The sequence below is a fragment of the Neodiprion fabricii genome, chromosome 1, assembly GCF_021155785.1.
Source record: "Neodiprion fabricii isolate iyNeoFabr1 chromosome 1, iyNeoFabr1.1, whole genome shotgun sequence".
Classification (NCBI taxonomy): domain Eukaryota; kingdom Metazoa; phylum Arthropoda; class Insecta; order Hymenoptera; family Diprionidae; genus Neodiprion; species Neodiprion fabricii.
The window spans coordinates 5,214,641-5,236,465 of record NC_060239.1 but is presented as its reverse complement, the minus strand read 5'-3'; the positions used below and the strand labels follow the sequence as shown (position 1 = coordinate 5,236,465).

Here is a 21,825-nt window from a genome sequence, read left to right as displayed (position 1 = left end):
AAATAAAATTCATTATATTACTCCTTTAGTTATCGTTATAACAAGCAATTTCATCATTGCGGGAAAAAACGTATTATCGAGTAGAAATTTTCAAATGAAATGATAAAACCAGCCGTTTTGACTGGTCTGGTAGTTCTAGTGTTGATGTTGAATTTCAGAACTTTATAGAAATTCCGAAAAGCAATTATGTCGGGATATAACGCGCGATTCTGACTGCTGCTAAACCCAGCGGGGTTGAAACAAACACGGATTCCATTCCTGATAAGCGCCACACTTATGCACGTTGTATTACAGGTATACACCGATAAGCATGCACGTAGGTACGTAAAACGAATTTTCTCTTTTCCCGAGCAATCGAAGTACGTAGAAACTATTCGTTCCACAGTAAATTCCTACATTTCATTTTTCGTCCCGATTTCCGCTCAGCAAAACTACGATCAGTACACATGCAGTATGTATACCTATCGTAGATATTTTCAACCAAGACCACCAATCGGATTCACAAACGCATTACACGTACAACATACCAAGGCATCTAAAGAGAAATCGACAATCTCCTTTAAGATATTTTTCACCAATTTTATCGCCATTTGTTAACGCAATTTAAATATTGCTTCGTGAACAAATGTAACGTGTTGAAAAAAGACGGGCAACAACGAAATGAAAAAAAAATGATCGCATTCTTCCGAGAAAAGGAGAGAGCAATAAGTCTTATACGTCATATTTCTTAAAATGGTGTTTCAAATAGTAGCGTAAACTAAACGGTGAATTTGCGAATCGTCGTCATTGCCACGCCTTAGCCCCAAGAAATTAGCTGAGATGATTATTATCCCTCGCCTCGACGTAGCGCTCGGTACAAAATATTCTGCAGAGAAGCTTCAGACTCTGCAAATCCACTGCGTGAAATTATCACGAAAAGCACGAGCCTCGGACAGGTATATTATAACGAATGAGGCGAAAAAAAAAGAAGAAAAATAAGAAATTGTGGGGAATATCAAAATTTCAGTGAGATGATAAATAAAAGCGTTTTAAGTGATTGCATACCGCCTAAATTTATACTCGAATTCAAGCCTGTGGTATAAAAAAGTCTATTCAATTCTATATTTATCGCAAATTTTTATATTCTGCGTTGCGTAATGTATAATATTTTAAGATTTTATACATCCACAGCCGTTTGGTGTCAGGCTCGATATTGCATGACAAATAAACAGAGAAAAAAAAGCAAAAGAAAAACAAGAAAGAAATCATATTTCGCGAATTACCATCTAGATTGCAATCCTTAGATGAGTGAGAGCTTTTTTTTTAATTTCAAAATTTTTTTTATTTTATTGGAATTAATTTTACGTAGGTCAACCTCGTTGCAGCAAGCTCGTTATATAAGTTACAGGTTACATGCGGGAGCCGTATTTGAAAGAAACTTAAAGAGGCTCTTTCAACCAGCTGCAAAGGGTAGGTAATTGACTTTTGCTGCAGCCGTAAGAAAGGCGCGTGGAAAAGGAAGTAAAAAGTCCGTCGAAGATCAGAGTCTCATGCAGGCCTCCGGAGAGTCGAGATGGTTAAAATCGTGAGCGGTGACCGAAAACTTCGATATTGCCTTTCCTTCTCAAGCGCGAGAACAAACGTTCGCTTTTCGTATCCAGGTATCCACCTACCTACCCACGAACATCTGAACTGAGAGGAAAATTTCATTTCATCAGAAGCAATATATTTCCATACAAATTTTTAGCGTTTCTCTACTTTTAATTCAATCCCCCTCGCGCACTCAATTTTCGTTATTCGAATCGCGAATCCGGAATATACTAGAAACGGATAATTCGTTGCATTTCACAAGATCAATCGAATTTCAGATTGGATGAGGTTCGTACAACACGAAAAAAACAATTTTAATTGTTTCAGTTATTGTTATTATGATTAATAAATATTAATTATTGATCTGAATACCGACAGAAAAAGAGCAAAATTCCAATTCGCTTTACAGCCGAGTAAGTTTATTTCAGTCTTCAAAAAATGGAAAAAAAATGGGTGAAAATGAGTTTGCAGGTAGAACCATGTTAATGTAAGCGACATCGACGATGAATATCGACAAGCCTGCGACGCCGACGCGGCTCGCGTTCTTTGAAAGTGATCTTGCGGCTCGTAGATCGGTTCGATTCCTTTCGCCGCCCTGCCGGATGATCGATCCGCCGATGGACGCCGACGCCGGAACCGGAACTCGCCCGAAGGATCGGCGTGCGGGTCGAAGGATCCCTCCGGAACGTCTTCGTAGATCGTCGCCGCAGCCTCGCCGCGGAAGTTGGCGGCAAGAAATCGGCCTGCGATTATCTCAAAAAACGCGAGTCGCGTTTCCAACCCCCGACATCGGCGCCGCAAGCTCGTCGACGATTCGTCCGCAAAGTGAAATGCTTCTCGAGCTCCGTTGCCGACTGAAGATCCGATCCTCGTATCGCCGACCCTCCAGTCTAGGCGAGGATCGCCTCGAAGGCTGCGGCGGCTGGCGCGGCTCCCGAACTCGGCAGGTTCGATCTCTCAGAGCTGATTCGTCGCGTCGCGTCGATGTCGCTGTTTCACCTTTTAATGTCGCTTATCTGGATCGTCGTACCGGCAAACCAATTTTCACCTGCCTGCTACAGTTCAGCAAATCACAATTTTGACTATCGTTAAATGCATCTGCATCACTAACATCGTGAATTTGATATTTTTGAAACAAGTATCGAGTTAATTTGACAAATTCCGATAATCAGTTTCCTTCAGAAATATGATAAACTTGTGATTAACCTACCTCAACCCCACATATTCTACATAGATTATAACCTCGAGGAGCTTGCAAGTTCTGAAACTTAGGGATGAAACCCGAGCGAACTGAATTGATTAGCCAGCTTCCACGAAGAAAAAACATGGCACGTGTATACTCAGGTATAAAGTTACTTGAGACTTTCACGTTGTTTAATACCCTTGATCAAATGTATGAGTTGCCAAAAAAATGTAATCTTCGCTGACGGATCGATTTCAATTTTTTTTTCCAAACTATACAAGCATGCTTTCGAATTCTACAAATAAAAATCGACGAATCACGCCCGTCGCCTACCGAAATGTTATTTCAGTACAGTGAAATAGGATCCGATTGATGATTTGCAATTAGCGAGGGACGCACGTATTTAGTTTCGATAAACTCGGAGATTGAGAAGGGCGCTGAAGAAGGACCAAGAGTGTGAAACAATCTTCCATTATACTTAGCCCAACATTTCCCAAACTTGCGTGAGATACACAATATACCGATACATAGGTGATATGTATATATATATATATATATACGTAGATAGTATACCCTTGTGCCTATCAAAGTGTAATATATAGAGGTATGCTTCTCTCGATACGCTGGCAGTATTATATTATTATATTATATACATATATCACAGCGTTCCGAAGTTACTTACTTAAATGAGATACCCCGTGTGCGTCCTCTATATAAATATAATCTAGTATCATACATAATGTAATACCTGATGCCATAAAACGTTGTATACATATATGTGTGTACATATATATATATGTATAAACGTATATATATTTCCTTAATCTCTTATTATCAGAGATTGTTTCGATTGAGGGTTGCTGTATAGACATAGGACTTCTCGATCAAACTTTTGGCTCCCCCTGTGCGAAGGGGAGGCCTGCTTCCTTAATTTCACTCAAAGCATACATAAACATCTCTGTTTGTCCTGCGAGAAAAATTCCGGATTCTACAAAAAAAAGTCTGAATTTCTCTTTCCAAGCGATGTAAATCCATATTTCCGTGACGATTTCTCAAACTGAACAAAGTCCATACGACATACGTCGTGAACATGATGTACTGTACTATAACCTACACAGGTATAACATTGAAAAGGGCGGTAAATAGAGGCGAGAATCCGCTCAAGGCACAGGGATGAAAAATTATCATACTTTTCGTTATTCTTCTTTCTTCGTAACTTTTTTCCCTTACTAATGAAAATAGCTTGCGGATATGTATAATATGCATAAGCATCGCTTGTGCCATATAGATCGAGTCAGTCCGCGATTTCTAACAGGCACAATAACCCTGTATGTACCCGAAACTTATACGTACGTATAAATACATGTACACGGTACGTTTTGTAGTATCTTTGTGAGGGATACGCGCGATACCGACGTGATAGACCAAAGATAGAAGAGCAAAAAAAAAAAAAAAAATACATGTATATTATAAAAAACGAGGCGAAATACTCTCTTCCACATCTTCCCATATGCTACAGACACGCATGTGTATAATGTATAGGTGTGTAAGTATTGTGCTTCTATTCGTGGTTCAACGATGCTTCGGGCGTTATACTTTATTTATATATATATATATATATATACATATATATATATAAATAATATACCGATGAATTTCACTGTTTCATACTGTATATCCAAAATGTATATGATTCTGCGTTATATATGTACAATAATACCGCATCGAATAGGAACATACATAATATGTACGTACATAAATAATCAGTTTCAAAGCTGAACAAATTTATTCTCGCTTATATGGATTGATGATATTATATCTGTGAACAATGGATAAATATAACATCTGTACAAGAAACAAAACGTGTATCAACTTTACGATAATTTCGTCTAGGTATCTACCGATATAATTCAAGCAAGTTTTTATACTTTCGCCATAATTGCAACAATAATGATAATGATAATGATAATGACAATGATAATGATAATGTTACGTACAGTGACGTTATAAAATTGCACCTCGCGTTATACACGCCCGCATACATACACGTATACCCATTTGTATTATATCCACGTGTGTAACAACTCAAACTTGGCAACCGTTACAAAAATATAACCCCCGAGGTAACCGCATTGTTCGTATGCGACGCGACGACACGCCGTGCAACATTTTTAGGTACGAAGCATTTTCCAACTTATATTTAATCTCGCAGTATCAAGATACGGATGCAGTTCCTTTGTATAATTATAACGGGAGCAATAATAACAACAACAGCAATAATAATAATAATATTAATAGGAAAAAGGTGTGATAAAGTTTTTCGAATTACTCGATATTTATTAATTGCGAAAAGCTCTTTCAAATGCAGAAGACTTCTACAGAAGAGATCATTAGCTGTACCGTATATATTTTGTAAGATGAAATATTTCATCGCCGTTTAATTTTAAACTGCGACAAAAAATCAATATTTTTTAGTCTTTGATTAAACGACGATTACACACCTACGGGAAGAAATAAAATCAGCGAATGTGTAAAAAAAAAAAAATCTCAGTTTCCACAGCGAAATCATATCAATCTATGTGTACATATTACAATAGAATTGAAATAAATCAAATACGCTGATATAAATCGCTATTTCGTTCTCATCGGATTTTAATTACGAAAATCGGGTGATTAGAAAAATGAAAATAGAAACAAAAATATTGGGTGAAAAGAAACAGGTATAAAAAAGAAGAAGAAAAAGATGGTGAGAGCCAGGATAGATACGAAAGACAAAAGCGTACCATAATCGACAACACTTGACAAAAGACGAAGACCCCTTTGCAGGGTGCAGCCTCACAGGTAAAAAAAAAAAAAACAACATTCAATTCTGGTCGGTTCAAGGGGTGAAACACGGAGATGTAAGACGGTCACGATGGCCGAAACAATGGGATGACACGGAGGCCGGAAGCGGAATAAAAGAGGGGCGAGGGGGGTGTAAAGATAACCGGAAGCACAAAAGAAGACGTGACAGCGAGGATGTACGGATGAAAGGATCCTTCGACTTGCTTTCCTTTTATAATACCTAGAAACCTAACAGGTCGTTGCACACCTACAGACCGTACCTACTGTAAAAGCAACATTTCCAAAAACTTATTACTGTAACCTGATTATTATTTACCCGTCGCGGATGCCGGAGGGATAATACCGACGAATTAATTTTATAGCAACGATTCGTTCTCTGCGATCATAAAGCGTTAAGCTCGGAAATTTTACTCGAACAGGATCATTCAACCCTTGAAGATGAATTTTGTTTCATGTAAATTTTAAAATCGTCACTCTGCACATCAAAGCGTTTGCTCCGAAAATCGCGGAATAATCTGCATCAGCCATGCTAAATATCGCTGATTTAGATTCGTTATTTCAAAGAAGATTCAAGCAGCTTGAATGCCGCCCTCGTTCTCTTTGAAAAGATACTATAAGCCACGCGTTGTTCACCCTACCGCGAAATAACGCGTTAATCCCGGTTTTTGAAATTTATCTATTATCCTTTCTACACGCACGTGTTTTTTCTTTCTTTTAAATTCTTATCTCTTAAGCCACGTTATATTGTATCCGGTGGTAACATTGCCAGGAAGTATGAACTTTCCAATGAAATATCGCGACCCGAATTTGTTGGACAAAAATGATCAGGTTTCGCGTTTCTGGGGGTGGAGACGTAGAAAAAAAAAATTAAATTGAGTAAAATATGAAACGAAGTTGAATAAATTTATACCGTTCAAATTGTACCTGGCGTATAGAAACGAGAAGAGAGAAAAAAAACAACAACATACCATTCGGAATTATTCTGCGAAAATATATCAACGCCACCTGATTGAATTTATCCCCCCCCTCCCCCCTCCCCCCCCCCTCGCCCCACCCCCTCTCTCTTTCTCTCAATCTCACTCTCTGTTTTCTCTCTCGCGCCTGCACGAAAAAACAGAGGAATGAACGAAAATATTTCGAAAACGTATAAAATTCTGCCGGGCGAACTTTTCCAACGGAAAAGAAGCGGATAGAGTGTGCATTATACCTATACACACACACACACACAAATATATATATACAGATATATACATATACGTCTATCGTGAAACTGTCATTTGTTTGGTTTTAAACAAAGGCTGCGCAGCCGACCTCGACGCTTTTGAGACTTTAGTTCCCAGGCAGCGCGGCGCTGAGCTTTCAGGTATAATCCGTAACGAACGCACGAGAGCCTAGGAATTAGAAAATATATCCAGCCTCCCTCAAAGTAGTATTACTCTCTCTCTCTCGCTCTCTCTCTCTCTCTCTCTCTCTGTACAAGGCTGTTTCGTTCGTTTCAGCCCCGTAAATCCCAGCATATATTTTTGAATGACAAAATGTTTTACCCTAATTTATTACGTTGTTGGATGAATTTTTTATAGCCTTTTACAAATTTCGTACTCTCCTTTCCATTTTTCTTAAGAAATGTTGTCGCTTAATGATATTCGGCTTCTTCGTTATAATTAATTCGAACGAATTATCTCAAATTTCTCTAATGTCTGCAGTCGAACAGATCAACTTGCTCGGAATTGGCCACATAAACTGTCAAAACTCGATGTCAACTTTAGGCAACATTGAATTGGGATTAACAACGAATTTGATGGGTTCGACAGAGAAATTTACACTCGGATTTGAGAGTAATTAAACATCAGGGAAGAAAATGTCAAACAATGATGATATAGACGAATAACACTAATATTGCACGATTATTGATCTGAAAACCGATAGAAAAGGAGCAAAATTCCAATCCGCTTTACAGCTGAGTAAGTTTATTTCAGTCCTCAAAAAATGGAAAAAAATGGGTGAAAATGAGTTTGCAGGTAGAAGCAGGTCAATGTAAGCGACATCGACGATAAATATCGACAAGCCTGCGACGCCGACGCGACTCGCGTTCTTTGAAAGTGACTCTGCGGCTCGTAGATCGGTTCGATTCCTTTCGCCGCCCTGCCGGATGATCGATCCGCCGATGGACGCCGACGCCGGAACCGGAACTCGCCCGAAGGATCGGCGAGCCGACCGATCGCTCCGGGAGTCCGGCGTGCGGGTCGAAGGATCCCTCCGGAACGTCTTCGTAGATCGTCGCCGCAGCCTCGCCGCGGAAGTTGGCGGCAAGAAATCGGCCTGCGATTATCCCAGAAACGCGAGTCGCGTTTCCAACCCCCGACATCGGCGCCGCAAGCTCGTCGACGATTCGTCCGCAAAGTGAAATGCTTCTCGAGCTCCGTTGCCGACTGAAGATCCGATCCTCGTGTCGCCGACCCTCCAGTCTAGGCGAGGATCGCCTCGAAGGCTGCGGCGGCTGGCGCGGCTCCCGAACTCGGCAGGTTCGATCTCTCAGAGCTGATTCGTCGCGTCGCGTCGATGTCGCTGTTTCACCTTTTAATGTCGCTTATCTGGATCGTCGTACCGGCAAACCAATTATCACCTGTCTGTTACAATTTAGCGAGGAAACCAATTATAGACTGATAATGAGCGGATGTCAGGATTTTGTTCATTCGATAATCGCGATTTCGATTACCAAGTCATTCATCTTCATCAACAGTATAACCGTTAAAACTTTTTTTCAAGCATCTATTCGATCCTCCCAGTTCCTAAATAAGTTTCACAGCGACAAATCCAATGAACCTTCAAGTTTTTCCGAAACATGACAGTCTCTAGCACGATCCGAGAGCAAGGTGACAGTTATAATCAGTCTGCAGCTTCATTAATCGAGAAACTTACGGTGCTTGCGAACTCCATAATTTTCAGAATAGTTTCTAAAGATTGTCACGGTACAGAGACGACGAATTGTCTAGTGAAGAACAATTAGCGATCTCGGTTAGCGGGCATCACCAAATTGCGAATATCCCGACCAAAGACCTTTTGTCACTTTGGTAAAGGGAAGCTTTCCTCGAATAGAAGACTGTAATCTCACCTACGCATAGAATTCGAGGAGATTCACAACGTAGCACGTTTAACACACGATAAAGCAATAAAGCGAGGAATCAAATTTGCGTGCACACACATATGTACCTATACATCAGTGATACAGTTGCGTTAACAACTGTACAGTACCCACAAAAGTTTTATCATTCGATGAAATGACTATTGCAAAAATAACCGTGAAACGAATAATCTTACTGCGCAGGTTAACGGTATAGCAAACTACAACCTGCAAACAGCTGCAAATTTCATTCAACAAAAATGGTATAATAAATACATCTGACTTTAACGACGGTTTTAACATGAACTGAAAATATTCTCTTCTACGAACAGCACTCGTGAATATGAAAACTCTCTGCAGCACCCAGGCAGTCAGTTAGTTAGTCAGTCTCTCTTAAAAATTTGACCAAAATAATATCCCAAGAATCGCGAAGTGTAATACGTAACATTGACGCTAACGATTGATTAACATAAACCCCCTAAAAATAAAAACAGACAAGAGCGAGTAAGATCCGTGAAGCTTGAATTTTTTGCACCTTCAAAGGGCCGTAGACCTTAGTATTTGATATTAATTTCAACTTGATACCTCGACTCGTTCCTGAGAAAAAGGGTCTTGACATACGGTCAGACAGACCGATAGACAACAAAGTGATTTCCTTTTGAGGTACGAAACCCTAAAAAACAACAGCGCAACACACCCAAAACAGATTGATTGCACGTGAATGTTTCACTCGCGGTATATTTTCAAAATTACAAAAAATGCCCTAGCATGGATTCGTACCATGTACCCAACAACAAAGTTGCAGTATCAAGTTGGGCTTGTTTACGGACTGTTTACGGACGCGAGTACAGCTGACGCAAACTTGTTCGAACGTGTACCTTGCGCAGAATACCGCAGCTGCAGGTGCAACGTATAACAAGTTCTTGTCGGTACGCGCAGGTTGTATACCTACACGTATGTAATAACACGGGCATGGAAACAGGTTAGTTTATCACCGCACCCGCGTCCATCCTTGTATTGCAAGCACGCGTCCGATGGACGCATCACGCATGTATATCGCAAGTGAAGGAGAATAGCTGCTACAAGTCACGCACATACTGCCGACAACTGGACAACTTCGCATCAGGTTGAAGTTGGTAACGTGACTTTGAGGGGGGGGGGGGGCTAAAGTCGTACCTATTTCTAGGTTTTTGTTTGTTTTATTTATTTTTTTTTTTAATGAAAACACTTTGAGCTATTTTAGTTTGAAGGCTTGATTATTTATAGTTAACAAGCAATGTTAATAAACAATGAATAATAAAACCCTGAAACTGAAATTCCTATAAGTGTTTTCATTTACTTGGAAAAAAAAAACCAGCGATACACGTTCACGAAAATGGTTACTTTGCAGCCTTAGGATTGTCTGAAATTCAGTTAGTAAATCGTAACAAAAAAAAAGAAAAACATGTTAATGTTTTGAAAAGTCAACACCTGGAACGCCGTTCTAAAATTGTACAACAATTTATTCCATCATGTTTCGTTACGTTAACGTTACCAACTTCAACATGGTCAAGTTCACTCGGTGCTGACGAATCCTCTAGTAGTTTAGTCCCACGTAACCTCGGCTACCAGTTCGCCGCATCAAATTATGCATCCCACAATTATGCCGTGAATACCGTGTACGTATAGAGACTTCTGTATACACGCTGTATACGTATTTACGCGCGACATGTAATTACGCAGGTACGAACATACGCGTCGTTTATTCGGATTGAAATTTATAGTTAATCAGATAGTTGATGCGACGCTGCTCTGACGAGGGTTCTACGACCATCCATTTTCCCCCGCAAAACCCCTTTCGATCGGTTGTCAAAGTGAAATACCACGCGCCTCGCCCAGGCTTTACAGGAAGCGCGTAGGATAACGCGGTTTACCTCAAATTCATCAATTTTCAAGAACAAGACGTTGCAGAGTGTGTTGAAGTGTCGACTGCACGTCTTGTATCGTCGCGGACTTGGGTATTTACGGTTTAGGGAGAAATTTCGAGTCTCGATGTTAACGAGACAAGTTGAGTTTTATCAAAGTAAATAAGTTTGTACATGTGTTACACGTACGATAAGAATTCGTGCCAACTGCGGGCGTGACGATATTTCTTTTTTTAACAATTTTTTCACAAATTATGCATACGAATAAAATATAAGCGAATGTAAAAGGTGAGAATAGACAAATTGGAAATGCTTACCCTCGCCTTTGGCGTCTGCTTGAGTCCGATGGCCGGCTGACTCCTGTTACTCTGTAACCACAAAAGGAAAGAAAAACGAATTATTAAACATCTCCAAAGTCCAGGTCAAACTGGATTTCGATAAAACAATTTCTAGTGAAAATTCAATGTCAGTTGCGATCGGGAAATTTCCGTGAAACCAACGTTGCGGTTTCGGAATGTGGAGGGCCAGCAGCAGTTGCATTAGAATCAATCCAAGGTTTCCAGAAGGGAGACAAACTACGTACAAACAGAACGATAATTAAGCGGTTTATCTCGATTAATTCCGAATAATTACGTCTCTAATTAGTCCAATTACGAGAGTTGAACTGACCACAACGCCGCTCGTCCAACGCTCTGATTTGCTGCAATCCCGCCGATATAGTCAAGGGTGGCAAGGCCTAATCGGCTTCGATACTCCCTTTGAAAATTTTCCCGCATTCTTTACAGACGCGAGATCTTCAAGAACAACTTCAAGAATCACCTACCAGCATTTCACAGACGTTCCGCGTCTCTTTATTGTGTGATTTTCAAGACGACGACCGGCGGCTGCAATGGTTCGCCAATGTTACAACGTTGTTGGTATAATAACAGAAGGTAAAATACCCAGCAACAGTAACTCGCGAATATCTTACTCCGAATAAAGAAAGATACTTGAGCAACTGACGCGGCGTCCGGCAAACGACATCGATATACATCCGCGGTATTGACGAAAAAATAATATAAAAAACCAAAGAATAAGAAAATAAAAAAAAAAAAAAGTAAAATAACTCGCTCGGCAGATGAAGAAACAAAGTACACGAGTCGATGAAAAAATATACCATCAAAAGTATGTTTAAAAAGCTTTCGTTGTATGTAACAACGACCGTATTATATACCTAGATTATTGCAAAATCTGCCAAATTATTTTTCACCGCAGTTTTCACAATCGAAGTTTAATATTCAATACGATAATATTCAGGCTATCGAACCTTGAGACCTAGTGTCATCATTTCTTAATTTTTTTTTTTTATACCAGTTCAAAGAAAGAGAAAAACAAAATACGAAAACACGCGCGTTATTATTTGAATAAATATCAGTGTGGAGGAAAAAACATCTGGATAATAAATTAGTCGGCGTGAATTTCTGTTTTTTTTTTCGTCATACTTTAACTTTGTGAAATTAAAAGGCCAAATGACAGTTTGTATGATGAATTTATTCATACATTTCATTAACGCGGATTCAATCAGTTCCCGTTTTTCCACGAACTTATATTTTACGGGAATTGCACCACGTAGGTATATTTATAGCATATGTGTATAACATGTGCTACGTATACTTGTAAAAGCGATAAAAGCTAAAACTCCACTATACACTGTATAATAATCGCTTTAAATATTAAGAATCCGCCTGAAGAGTATACCCGCGTTTAATTATTCATCGGCGACATCGTTAAATAATAAATATCTTTATATCCATCCCCTTTGTTTCAGGGCAAGTGTATACCGGCGTGTAGAGTGAAGGTAAGTGTGTATATATATTATATATATATATGTATACAATATGGACGCCGAAGAAAGAGCGAGCAGGCAAACGAAAGGGCAAGCTTCTAGTGTGTCGCATGAATATTCATTGTACCCATGGCGATAAAAGAAAGAAGGTACGTAGTATTTACCGATGATGTACCTCCGCCACTCAAAGCGGCCGGCGAGATGATCAAAAATCGCTCTTCCATTATCCGTATACATATATATTCGATAAATTGTTTCCCATGCATGCTTCTCGTGCATTTGTTACATTCCGTAAAAGAATCCTCGATGCGAAAAGTATGCAAGAGAAGTAAAAGAGATACCGTAAAGAGGAACAATTTTCCAGTTTCTCTAACAAAAATGTGATGCTTTTGTTTCATAATTGTAAGATGTTCCTGTTTGTGTGTATTGAAAATTATGGATTTACCTGAAAAAAATATCGCTGCAGTCACTTTGGATAAAAGAGAATCGAAGAGAGTGTGAATCACGTTCGCGGTCGTAACGATCATCTTCTTCGGACAAACAAACCGTTGACGAACAACTCGTAGAGAATTCTCTCGATAAACAGATACACCAATAATTGATTAACGTAATCGATACACCGGGTCAGATATTCGCTACGAAACATGACGAGAATCGCGCACAAACGTAATACGCGAATATAAGCCGGCCGCACGAACCTGATCGAACGAAAGTCTCGACGCTACTGATTGTGAGCACCGATCTTGGCAAATTGTAAACACCGATCGGCTCGGCGTACGTGAACTTGAAGACGAAGAAGGTGAAGGACGGTCGAGTACACAAGGCGCTTTGTTTCTCTGATACCCGAATGAATGAGTACACAAGTTTTATTTTTGAAAATTATGAATTGACGGCATGAATTGTGAATTTCTCAGTGACTAAGACCAATTGCTGGAGGTTAGACGCTGAATATTTATTTTTTGGTAACTTTAGAAGTAGGGATTGATCTGATACAATCAAAAAAGGTTAATAACTGGTACACTTGCTTTATTCGAAGACAATATTTCGATGCAATATAAAAGGAACGTGAATATGATACGATCACGGAAATAACAAGACGAGTCGTATGACGGACGCTGATACTATTTGATTAAAAATTAGTATATTTCGTACGTTGTACGTAATAAAATTGTATTACGCAGGTGCCACTGAGGTAAATGCTCTGCGCTCACTGACTGAAAGAGCGAATGATAATAATTCGCGAACCTGAAGCATCGTTTGGAGTTTGAGAGGAGGCGACGAGTCAAATTAGCGTTTCGACTGCGGCACAAATGAGACCAGAAAAAGATTCGGGAGAACCCGACTGCAAGCCATGGACACGTATACTAATAAATTAGTCGATATATTCGATTTTCTGTTTCGTTCACGATAGTAGATCACTATAGCGACACGCGCTTCTCATCCCCCAACGATTGTAGAGCTTGAGGAAAAATTTTCAGCCAATAAAGATATGGCGAAAAAAAAAACGGGGAAAAAACCATACGAGCGACTTTTTTCAGCCAGTCTGACGCAGCGGTGTAATAAAGAGCAATTTGAATTCCGTTCGCGCGCACCGAGTAGAACCTCTCGTAGAGTATAAGTATACATACGTTATGTGTAGGCGGTATAAAACGTCTGGAGCAGCAGACGCGAATTTGCCAGGATCTTCTTATCCGTGGTTATATCGGCAGTGTCAGCTTGTGTACCGATTCCTTTCAGGGATCGGCAAGGGCGACCGTTCTTATTAATTCAATTCGAACAAACCCTGGCATCCTGTATGTCTGTATAATATATATATATACGCGGCTCCGCCGCAGGATCGACGATAAATCGAAACCCCGCGGAAATAGAAGGAAACTAAATCACGACCGATAGAAATTAGACTTTGGCGAAGGACTCTCGGAGCCGGGAATCTCGAAACCCGGTGCCTAACGGCCAACAATTCGAACGAGGGAGGAAGGGAGTGGAAATTGGCGTAACAATTACCTTATCGAAGTTCGTAAGATTATCGCAACGATTCATGCTGAGGAAAAAGCGCTTTTTCGCGATATCGGAATTGTCTCAAGTTCTGTAAACCGTAACGAAACAAAACACGTTCTCGTATTTCGAAATCTCAGTTCGTTGAAAATCATTGTAAAATGAAGATAATAATTATTGTTCCCCAACGTTTCGTTACGATAACGTCACTAACTTCGACCGTAGAAATGAGCGGAAAAATGAAACGAATCAGATTCCTCTGTGACGGTTAGCGTAGTTATTTGAACCGATAAATGGCTCGACTGGTTTGTTTGAGTGCGAGTTGTATCGCAGAGGTGATTGTATGGCTTGATCCCGACCGAACGAGACCTGGAAACCAGTTTCAAGGTCGAACACGGAAGAAGCAGGTAATAAATAATTATACGGTGTGAGACCTGAGGTTAATTATTTCGCATTTCGTCGACATTCGTTGGAAAAACGTAGAGATCTAATTTACTGGACGCAGACGGTCGGTCATGCCCTGCTCTTAATTAACTTCTCTTAATTAACCGACTACAACTAACGTCAAGCCACTCCACCTGAGTATATACAATCGATTCTCTGCAGCACACTCACTAATCTAAACCTTGTTACGCCAGCGCGGAGCGATTCGGTAGCTCGCCAAAGGTTCGCCCTCCCTTTCGAATAAGGGCTTAGATCATTTTCGGTCGATTGTTATACCTACGCACTTCGTGCTTCGCCTGCGTGCCTACGCATACATATCGCTGCAGGTCGAAATTCCGCGGTCGAACACTTCCGGTGTTACAACGGTATTACAAAATAAAAAATCCGCTTACCTATTCACGCCCAGCGAACAGATCGCAAGCATTGTTTGAAACTGGTTAATTGATTTCAACGATTCAATTAACGCGTCAATTCGCTTCATTTTGCAGCGGTTTTTAAAACGTTAATCGCAAGTCCTGTCGAAGCGTGAACAATTTACATTTCATATATATGCGTCGCATGTCCTGATTCGTCTGAAAACATTAGATTCTGAATTTTCAAGATAAAAATCCAGCATCCGTTGTTGAATCGTGATAAGTAAAACAGAGGTATCAGGTTTGAAGAATTACGTTGCGAAGATAGTAACATACTTACCAACTAATAATTCAAAGAAAAATGTCACAATAATAATGTAATGTAAAAACAGTAATAATGTTTTAAAAAATTTGTAACAGCGAGGTTTTAGTGGGCATCAGTGCTATTATCTGAAAAAAATACACATCATTATACCATGCAATCTAGAAGAATTGCACTTCCTCTAAATAAAAAAAAAAGTCAACTTTCGAGGGTGTGCGATTCGTCCAGATTGGCTGGTATGATGATGTGAATTTTTTTTCAGATAATAGCAAATGCCCATGAAACCTCGGAGTCACAGGTTTTTTGGAACCTTATTCCTTCTACAATAAAATATATACTGAGAAAAAAAGTTTGTCCCATGTTATTTTTATGAAAAAATCTCGATCACAATGCGGACCATCTTTGAATTGAGGTAAAAATTCTAAAAAAATTAGGAACATGTTTTTGAATGATCTGAAGTTGCTTTAGGGGGTAGGGCGAAAAAAATTCGTCAATATCCCAAATGAGAAGCACCCTGATGTACATATAACACGAATCAGGCGTGCGATGGAATCGAATTTGGGAAAGAAATTACTATAATTGAAAGCAGAATGGTTCTAACGTTTACACCTGTGCCACACATTCGCCGGCGATAAATATAAAAGAAAACACTTCGGCACTGCCGTTTGCCTACTTCCCCTAATTAAAACCAGGCATCCTCTGTACATCGCCGGTTTAAAAAGAGAAACCAACCGAACACCCCCCTCATCTATGCCTCCCTACACAGACATTTAGTATTTTCCCACGCGGAATAAATCGATTTTACACCCGGAGGGCGTAACCGTTTCGCGTTACAGGTAACACGGTAAATGAAATTCACAAAGCAGGTTCATTCAATTTCAATTCAAATTATCCTGCAAAACAGTTCTCGAGTTTACATTCGCGAATGCAACGGAAGGATTATTATACACACCGAGCCGGGGTTGCATTTCACATTATTATGTGCGTTACATAATTTATGCATGCAGTTTCTCTGCTAGGTTATCCTGCAAAAACGATATTTCTATACTAGAACGTAAAGAGGGGGGCAACGGGATAAACAAGAGATAAAGGAGAATCGAAGTAACGAACGAGTGAATTACCTCTGCCTCTGGCGATTGGACGATCAACGACGTCCGGGGTGGTTTCTCCGGTGGAACTTTCTTGAGTGTACCGGTAAAACTGGCGCTACTACCAATGGCAAAGCTCGCTGCACTGGAACCGACGTCAATCGCGTCACACTGGGTGAATCTGTACTGTAACGAACTCCGGCCAACTTCGGTTCTATCGAACTGGGATAAATTGGGTAAGGGCATCTGGGACATGCTCGGAATTTGAATTGGGTTTGGATCCGAGTCGTCGTGTTGTTGCAAACGGGGTGAGAGTTTCTCCGCCATTTGGTTTTGGCTCTGAAAAGTGCTTTTATAACCACCGGGTAGAAAGCCTTGGTGAAGAGTTTGCTGAAGCTGATTATGCAGGTTGTTTTGATGGGTTTGAATTTCACTCTGCTGTCTGTGGAGCTGCGATAACTTCTCGCTAAATTGTTCGGAGGTCTGAAGATTCCCTGACTGCGACTTGTTTGCCGCCTGCGACTCGTTGTTGTTGCCGTGATATTGATGCCCGGTTTGAATTTGATTAAGCTTGTCGACAGGCTGAGCCTGGCTTTGCAGACTCTGCATTTTTGCCTGGAGATCGCTCTGCTGGTGCTGGAACTGCGAGACCTTGTCTAAAATTTGACTCTGATTCTGCAGACACTGAAGTTTCGTCTGCAAATCGCTCTGCTGTCTCTCAAACTGCGACAACTTCTCGGATATCTGATCGAGACTCTGCTGATTCTGCATCTGTATGTGCTGCTGAAACTGGGATCCAGACCCGTCGTTCTGAGCCTCGTTTTGCGCCTGAAGACTTTCGGTCTGACTTTTACTGTGAGTCAACAAAGTCGAGCCGAGATTGTGGCTCTTTCTATGGCTGTGAATAATGTGATCAACCTGCTCCATCGACTTGACGGACCCGTCCCCAAAGTCCGTGGCGATAGTCAGGGCGCATTTGGCATCAATTTTGGCCTCGCTGATGGCCGGATACTGTTGGCACAGACTGGGACTCGTTCTCTGCGACCCAATTCCAGGCACAATAGCGCCGAGGCTGGCCATGGAAGAGGCGGTGGGCTGTTCGTCAAAGTCCTTCCGTGAAAGCTCCATGTGTTTGGTAAGATCGGCGCTCACGTGACGCAGGTGACGTCGCTGTTCCATTATCGTGTTCTGACTGATGTTCGGTATCGGCTGAAATGCCGACTGTGACATCCTGAGCTCCCGTCTCTCTTCGACCTGGTGCACGATCCTCGGGTCCTTCCGTTCTTCGGATTGATTCCTCGACCTAGGACTAGTGGAGAACATCTGCGGTTGGATCGGGGCACCGACTCCTCCTCCTCCTCCTCCTCCTCCGCCTCCACCGCCACCTCCTTTCTCGAGTTCCTGCCGCTGCCTTTGCTCGGCCCAAACGGCGAGCTCTTGTCTTGTTTTCTCGAAAGCTTGGTTAACGAAGGACGGTGACTTCTGGCCGGCCCGGTCCACCGAGAGGTCTCGTATCGGGACGAACGGCATCGGGGACTTCCTCACTTCGTCCATCCTCTTCTGGTCGAGAGTTAACGGCGACCGCCTGTGCTCCTCGAAGTAATCCGAGCGTCGATTCTCGTGAGATATCGATCTCTGACCGGGGCTAAGCGCGCACCCCCAATCTGGTTTTCGCTCAACGCCGATAACGCTTTTGCGATTTTCCTGACGTGACGAGGGGTCGAACGGCGGCCCAATACCGACGCCGGAAAAAGCGTTACCACCCTCGTGCCTCTTCAGCTCCGAATTAGACATTTTCCGTCCAGGTACTAAAATCTCCTGGTTATCACCCGGGAACGTGAAGGTAATGGTGTCGTTTCTCTTCTGAAAGCTCGTCGTCACGTCAACGGATGCAGACTTCCGGTGTTCCGGCCGCGAGACGTAAAGCGCTGACTCAGAAGCAGCCGCCTCCGAAGCTATGCCGATTTTATCGCCATTAGTATCGATGTAAAGTCCGTCCTGTCGGGTCCTAGGATTTTGATTGATCGGAGCCAAGTACCTTCTTTCCGGATTTTCGGGGAGACTCTGAGCCCCGGTAACACCGGCGATCTCACCGCGATGAATGTCCTGAAGGTTTCCAGCATTCCCGTCGTACTTGTGAACACCTTGCAGGTGTTGGGCCTGATTCCCCGGCTTCTGTATCGACGAAACGTCGACGCTCGCGGATTTCCGATGTCCGCTAGAATCGTGGGTGATTTTCGAGTTCCCCCGAGGCGGAACCGTCGGTTTAGGACCGCGAGTGGGCCGCTCGGCGGTCACGACGATCTGCATCCCCTGAGCGATGTTCTGAGCAATGGGCTGAATAATCGGCTGATTTTGGTACTGTCCCGAGTCCTGGGAGAACCCTTGAGGGTTCGGCGACTGCTGTCCGAACTGCTGAGGGTGCCCGATAACGATGTTTCCCGGATGAGCAGCGTACGGCACGGTTCCGGGGTTCATCACTGTCTGGGTATATTGACCGTAAGGGTACTGCTGCTGCGAGCTGATCTGGGCGAATGTTTGCGACGGTATCACAACGCCGGAATAATACGCCGGCTGCGGGCTCGCCGACTGTGACGACTGCGGTTGAACGGTTACGTACTGTCCCTGCCCTCCGAAGATCGGGACGGAATTCGGCTGGCTGTATACCGACTGATCCCGGTACGCGATGTCCCTGGTCACGTAACCCGCCCTCTCCGAGTACTGACCCTGCCCCGGATAGGCCTGCGACCTGACCTCGAACTGGGACCTTATCTGCGAGAACTGTCCCTGATCGCCGGGGTATTCCTGGCCGGTGAACTGCGGCTGTACCTGCACCGGAACTATCTGAGTCCCGGCCTGAGACACGTACTGGACTCTCTCCTGCATGGACTGGATCTTGTCCTGGCCGTACTGGGTCGGTATTTGTCCGGGCACCGGATGGCGGTCGTCGAGTTGACCGCCGGTGATCCTTCCCGTTTGAGGAAACTGGACTGGCTGCATGGTCTGCACACCGTCACCGGAAGTGTTGTACTGAACGCCGCTCTGGGTTTGCGCCTGATTCTGGTAAGTCATGCCGGCGTGACTTATCTGGTTCACGGTTCTTTCCTGGGCTCGTTCCTGCGCGTATCGTTCGTACTCCATGGTGCGATTTTCGAAGCCGTTCGAGAGATCCACCGCGTCGTTGCTCTTCTTCGGCTGCTGGTCCGACTGGTGGTGATGTTCTTTCACCGACTTGCCATTCTGACTAGCTCCGAGGGTTTGTCCCTGCAGGGAACCGGTCCCAGTGCGGTGCGACGAATCGGTGCCAACGTTCAAACCGTTCGAACCGTTTGAACCGGACTGCGACATGTTGGCCCCCACCGACGGCCTGCCGCCGATGTAGCCGAGGATTCGCCCCAATCCGCACACCGTGAATACCTTACTTCACACTTGCGACAAAGTTTCTCACAAGCATGGGGAATGACTTCCGGTCCTCTATTTTTTCTCCGCTATCGGTTCAACCCTGTCCCGGTGATCGATCAAGCTCTTTCCACACCTCGCAATAATGCATGTACCTTTCTTTATCTTTGATTTCCCCGATTCGAGGGCGATGACAGCAGGTATAATTTCTCGCATGTGAAATGATCTCGAAGTTTTATATTCCGTCGTAAATGTATGTGTATATAGATATTCGTTCGACGTTTTGGTTGCGTTTTATTCAAGACTGGATCGTCGATTTTACTCGAATACAAACGTCTAGCCTAATTCGTTGATGCAATTATTTATTTATTTTTTAATACTAACAATTGTTGCACAAAGTCACATTGCAAGAAGCGCGCTGCGACTGCACGTTTATCACCACATTAAGAAATTAGTGAGTAAAATGTACTCCAAAAAACTTGCGCAGAGATTATATCACCGGAAAAGCTGACCGTAATTTAATCAAATATTAATTGTGGTTTAGAATTTCGGTAGTTTAATAGAATATTTAAACCACCGCCGCATTGAAGATTTATCAGCTGACATCGAGGAGGTAGAACATTCCACAATCACGTTTGATTACAGAGGGTGATTATAAAAATTATCACAACTTTAATAGTCATAGTTACACATTCCTATTTTAATCCTTCAAAATTCGCTGGCGTTGAAAATAAACTGTTGTATAAATTTTCAAAAAATGTATGTCTTTATATCGTAGATTCGTTCAAACGACTATTACGTCTTTGATTTGATTGCACCGATTCGTTTTACAATTAATTACACATTGAGCAATTTATATAATTAAACACTTAAGTAACATAATAATTTTTTGATATTCGTTTCTTCTCCGTCAATTTCGTCAGTCACATCGATCAACCTGAAAATTTTTACAAACGCGTAATGCACATCCTCCGTTGAATGATCGCGACAGAATTTTGAAGAACAGATAAAAAAAAAAAAAACGAATTCAATATCGTTGGAATCAAAAAATATTTAAGCTCAGCTCATAACGCGATATCCCGCACATATTCAACCTGTATTCACAATAAATTTCGTACACCGTCAATGATTCAAAGATACGAGCGCGGCTGAAAAATCAGCGATAAATCATTTTCGTACGTACGACAGCTGCACCGCAGCCTGTCGAACGAATGAGATTTAAGCGAAAAATAAGAGCAGGAACGGAGAGAGGAGGAAAAAATAGACATTGATAAGAATGAAATAGAATTGGTAAAAAGAAAAAGGCGTGTACCCGACGTTGCAGAAACGAGGAACCAATACCATACGTATACTTCGTGTACATGTACGGGCAGCGAAATTGCCTTGTCATACATATAGGAAACGTCGTACCAACCAACCAACCAACCAACCAGAATACAAAGCGAACTATAAACAGTAGTAGCAGTAGGTTATCAAATAATCGATAGGAAAATGGTGTTCCATAGAGAAACACGCGTGCACCTCTGGCTTGCCGAGAGACAAATAAAGCGGGACGTCGATACGTACCAACGCGCCACTTTACTCTCTTCAAAACTGCAGATACCCGCCCATCAATCGCATATCAAATCAGATGAACAAACGCGGAAGGGTGCGAGATGAAAGTCGGCCATTTTCTACTTTTCACGGTAAAGCTCGACTCCCACGCAAACTCGAGAAGTAAAATTCGCTTCTTTTTCTCTCCCTCTACCGGACTCAGTGCCGACTGTAGACGCTTTGAC

The 21,825-nt window shown here is 42.2% G+C and overlaps 1 protein-coding gene across 1 annotated transcript in view; it reads right to left on the bottom strand.

The window, feature by feature from the left end:
• The window catches only part of LOC124179024, a 188,632-nt gene extending 167,648 nt beyond the window's left edge, over positions 1-20,984 (bottom strand). Inside the window, exons 1-2 of the mRNA XM_046562979.1 lie at positions 16,682-20,984; positions 10,939-10,989 (exon numbers count right to left, since the gene is read on the bottom strand). Of these exons, the coding sequence (XP_046418935.1) occupies positions 10,939-10,989; positions 16,682-19,996 (3,366 nt within the window). The 5' untranslated portion in view covers positions 19,997-20,984. The remainder of the gene's footprint in view (positions 1-10,938; positions 10,990-16,681) is intronic.
• Positions 20,985-21,825: the final 841 nt, after the last annotated feature.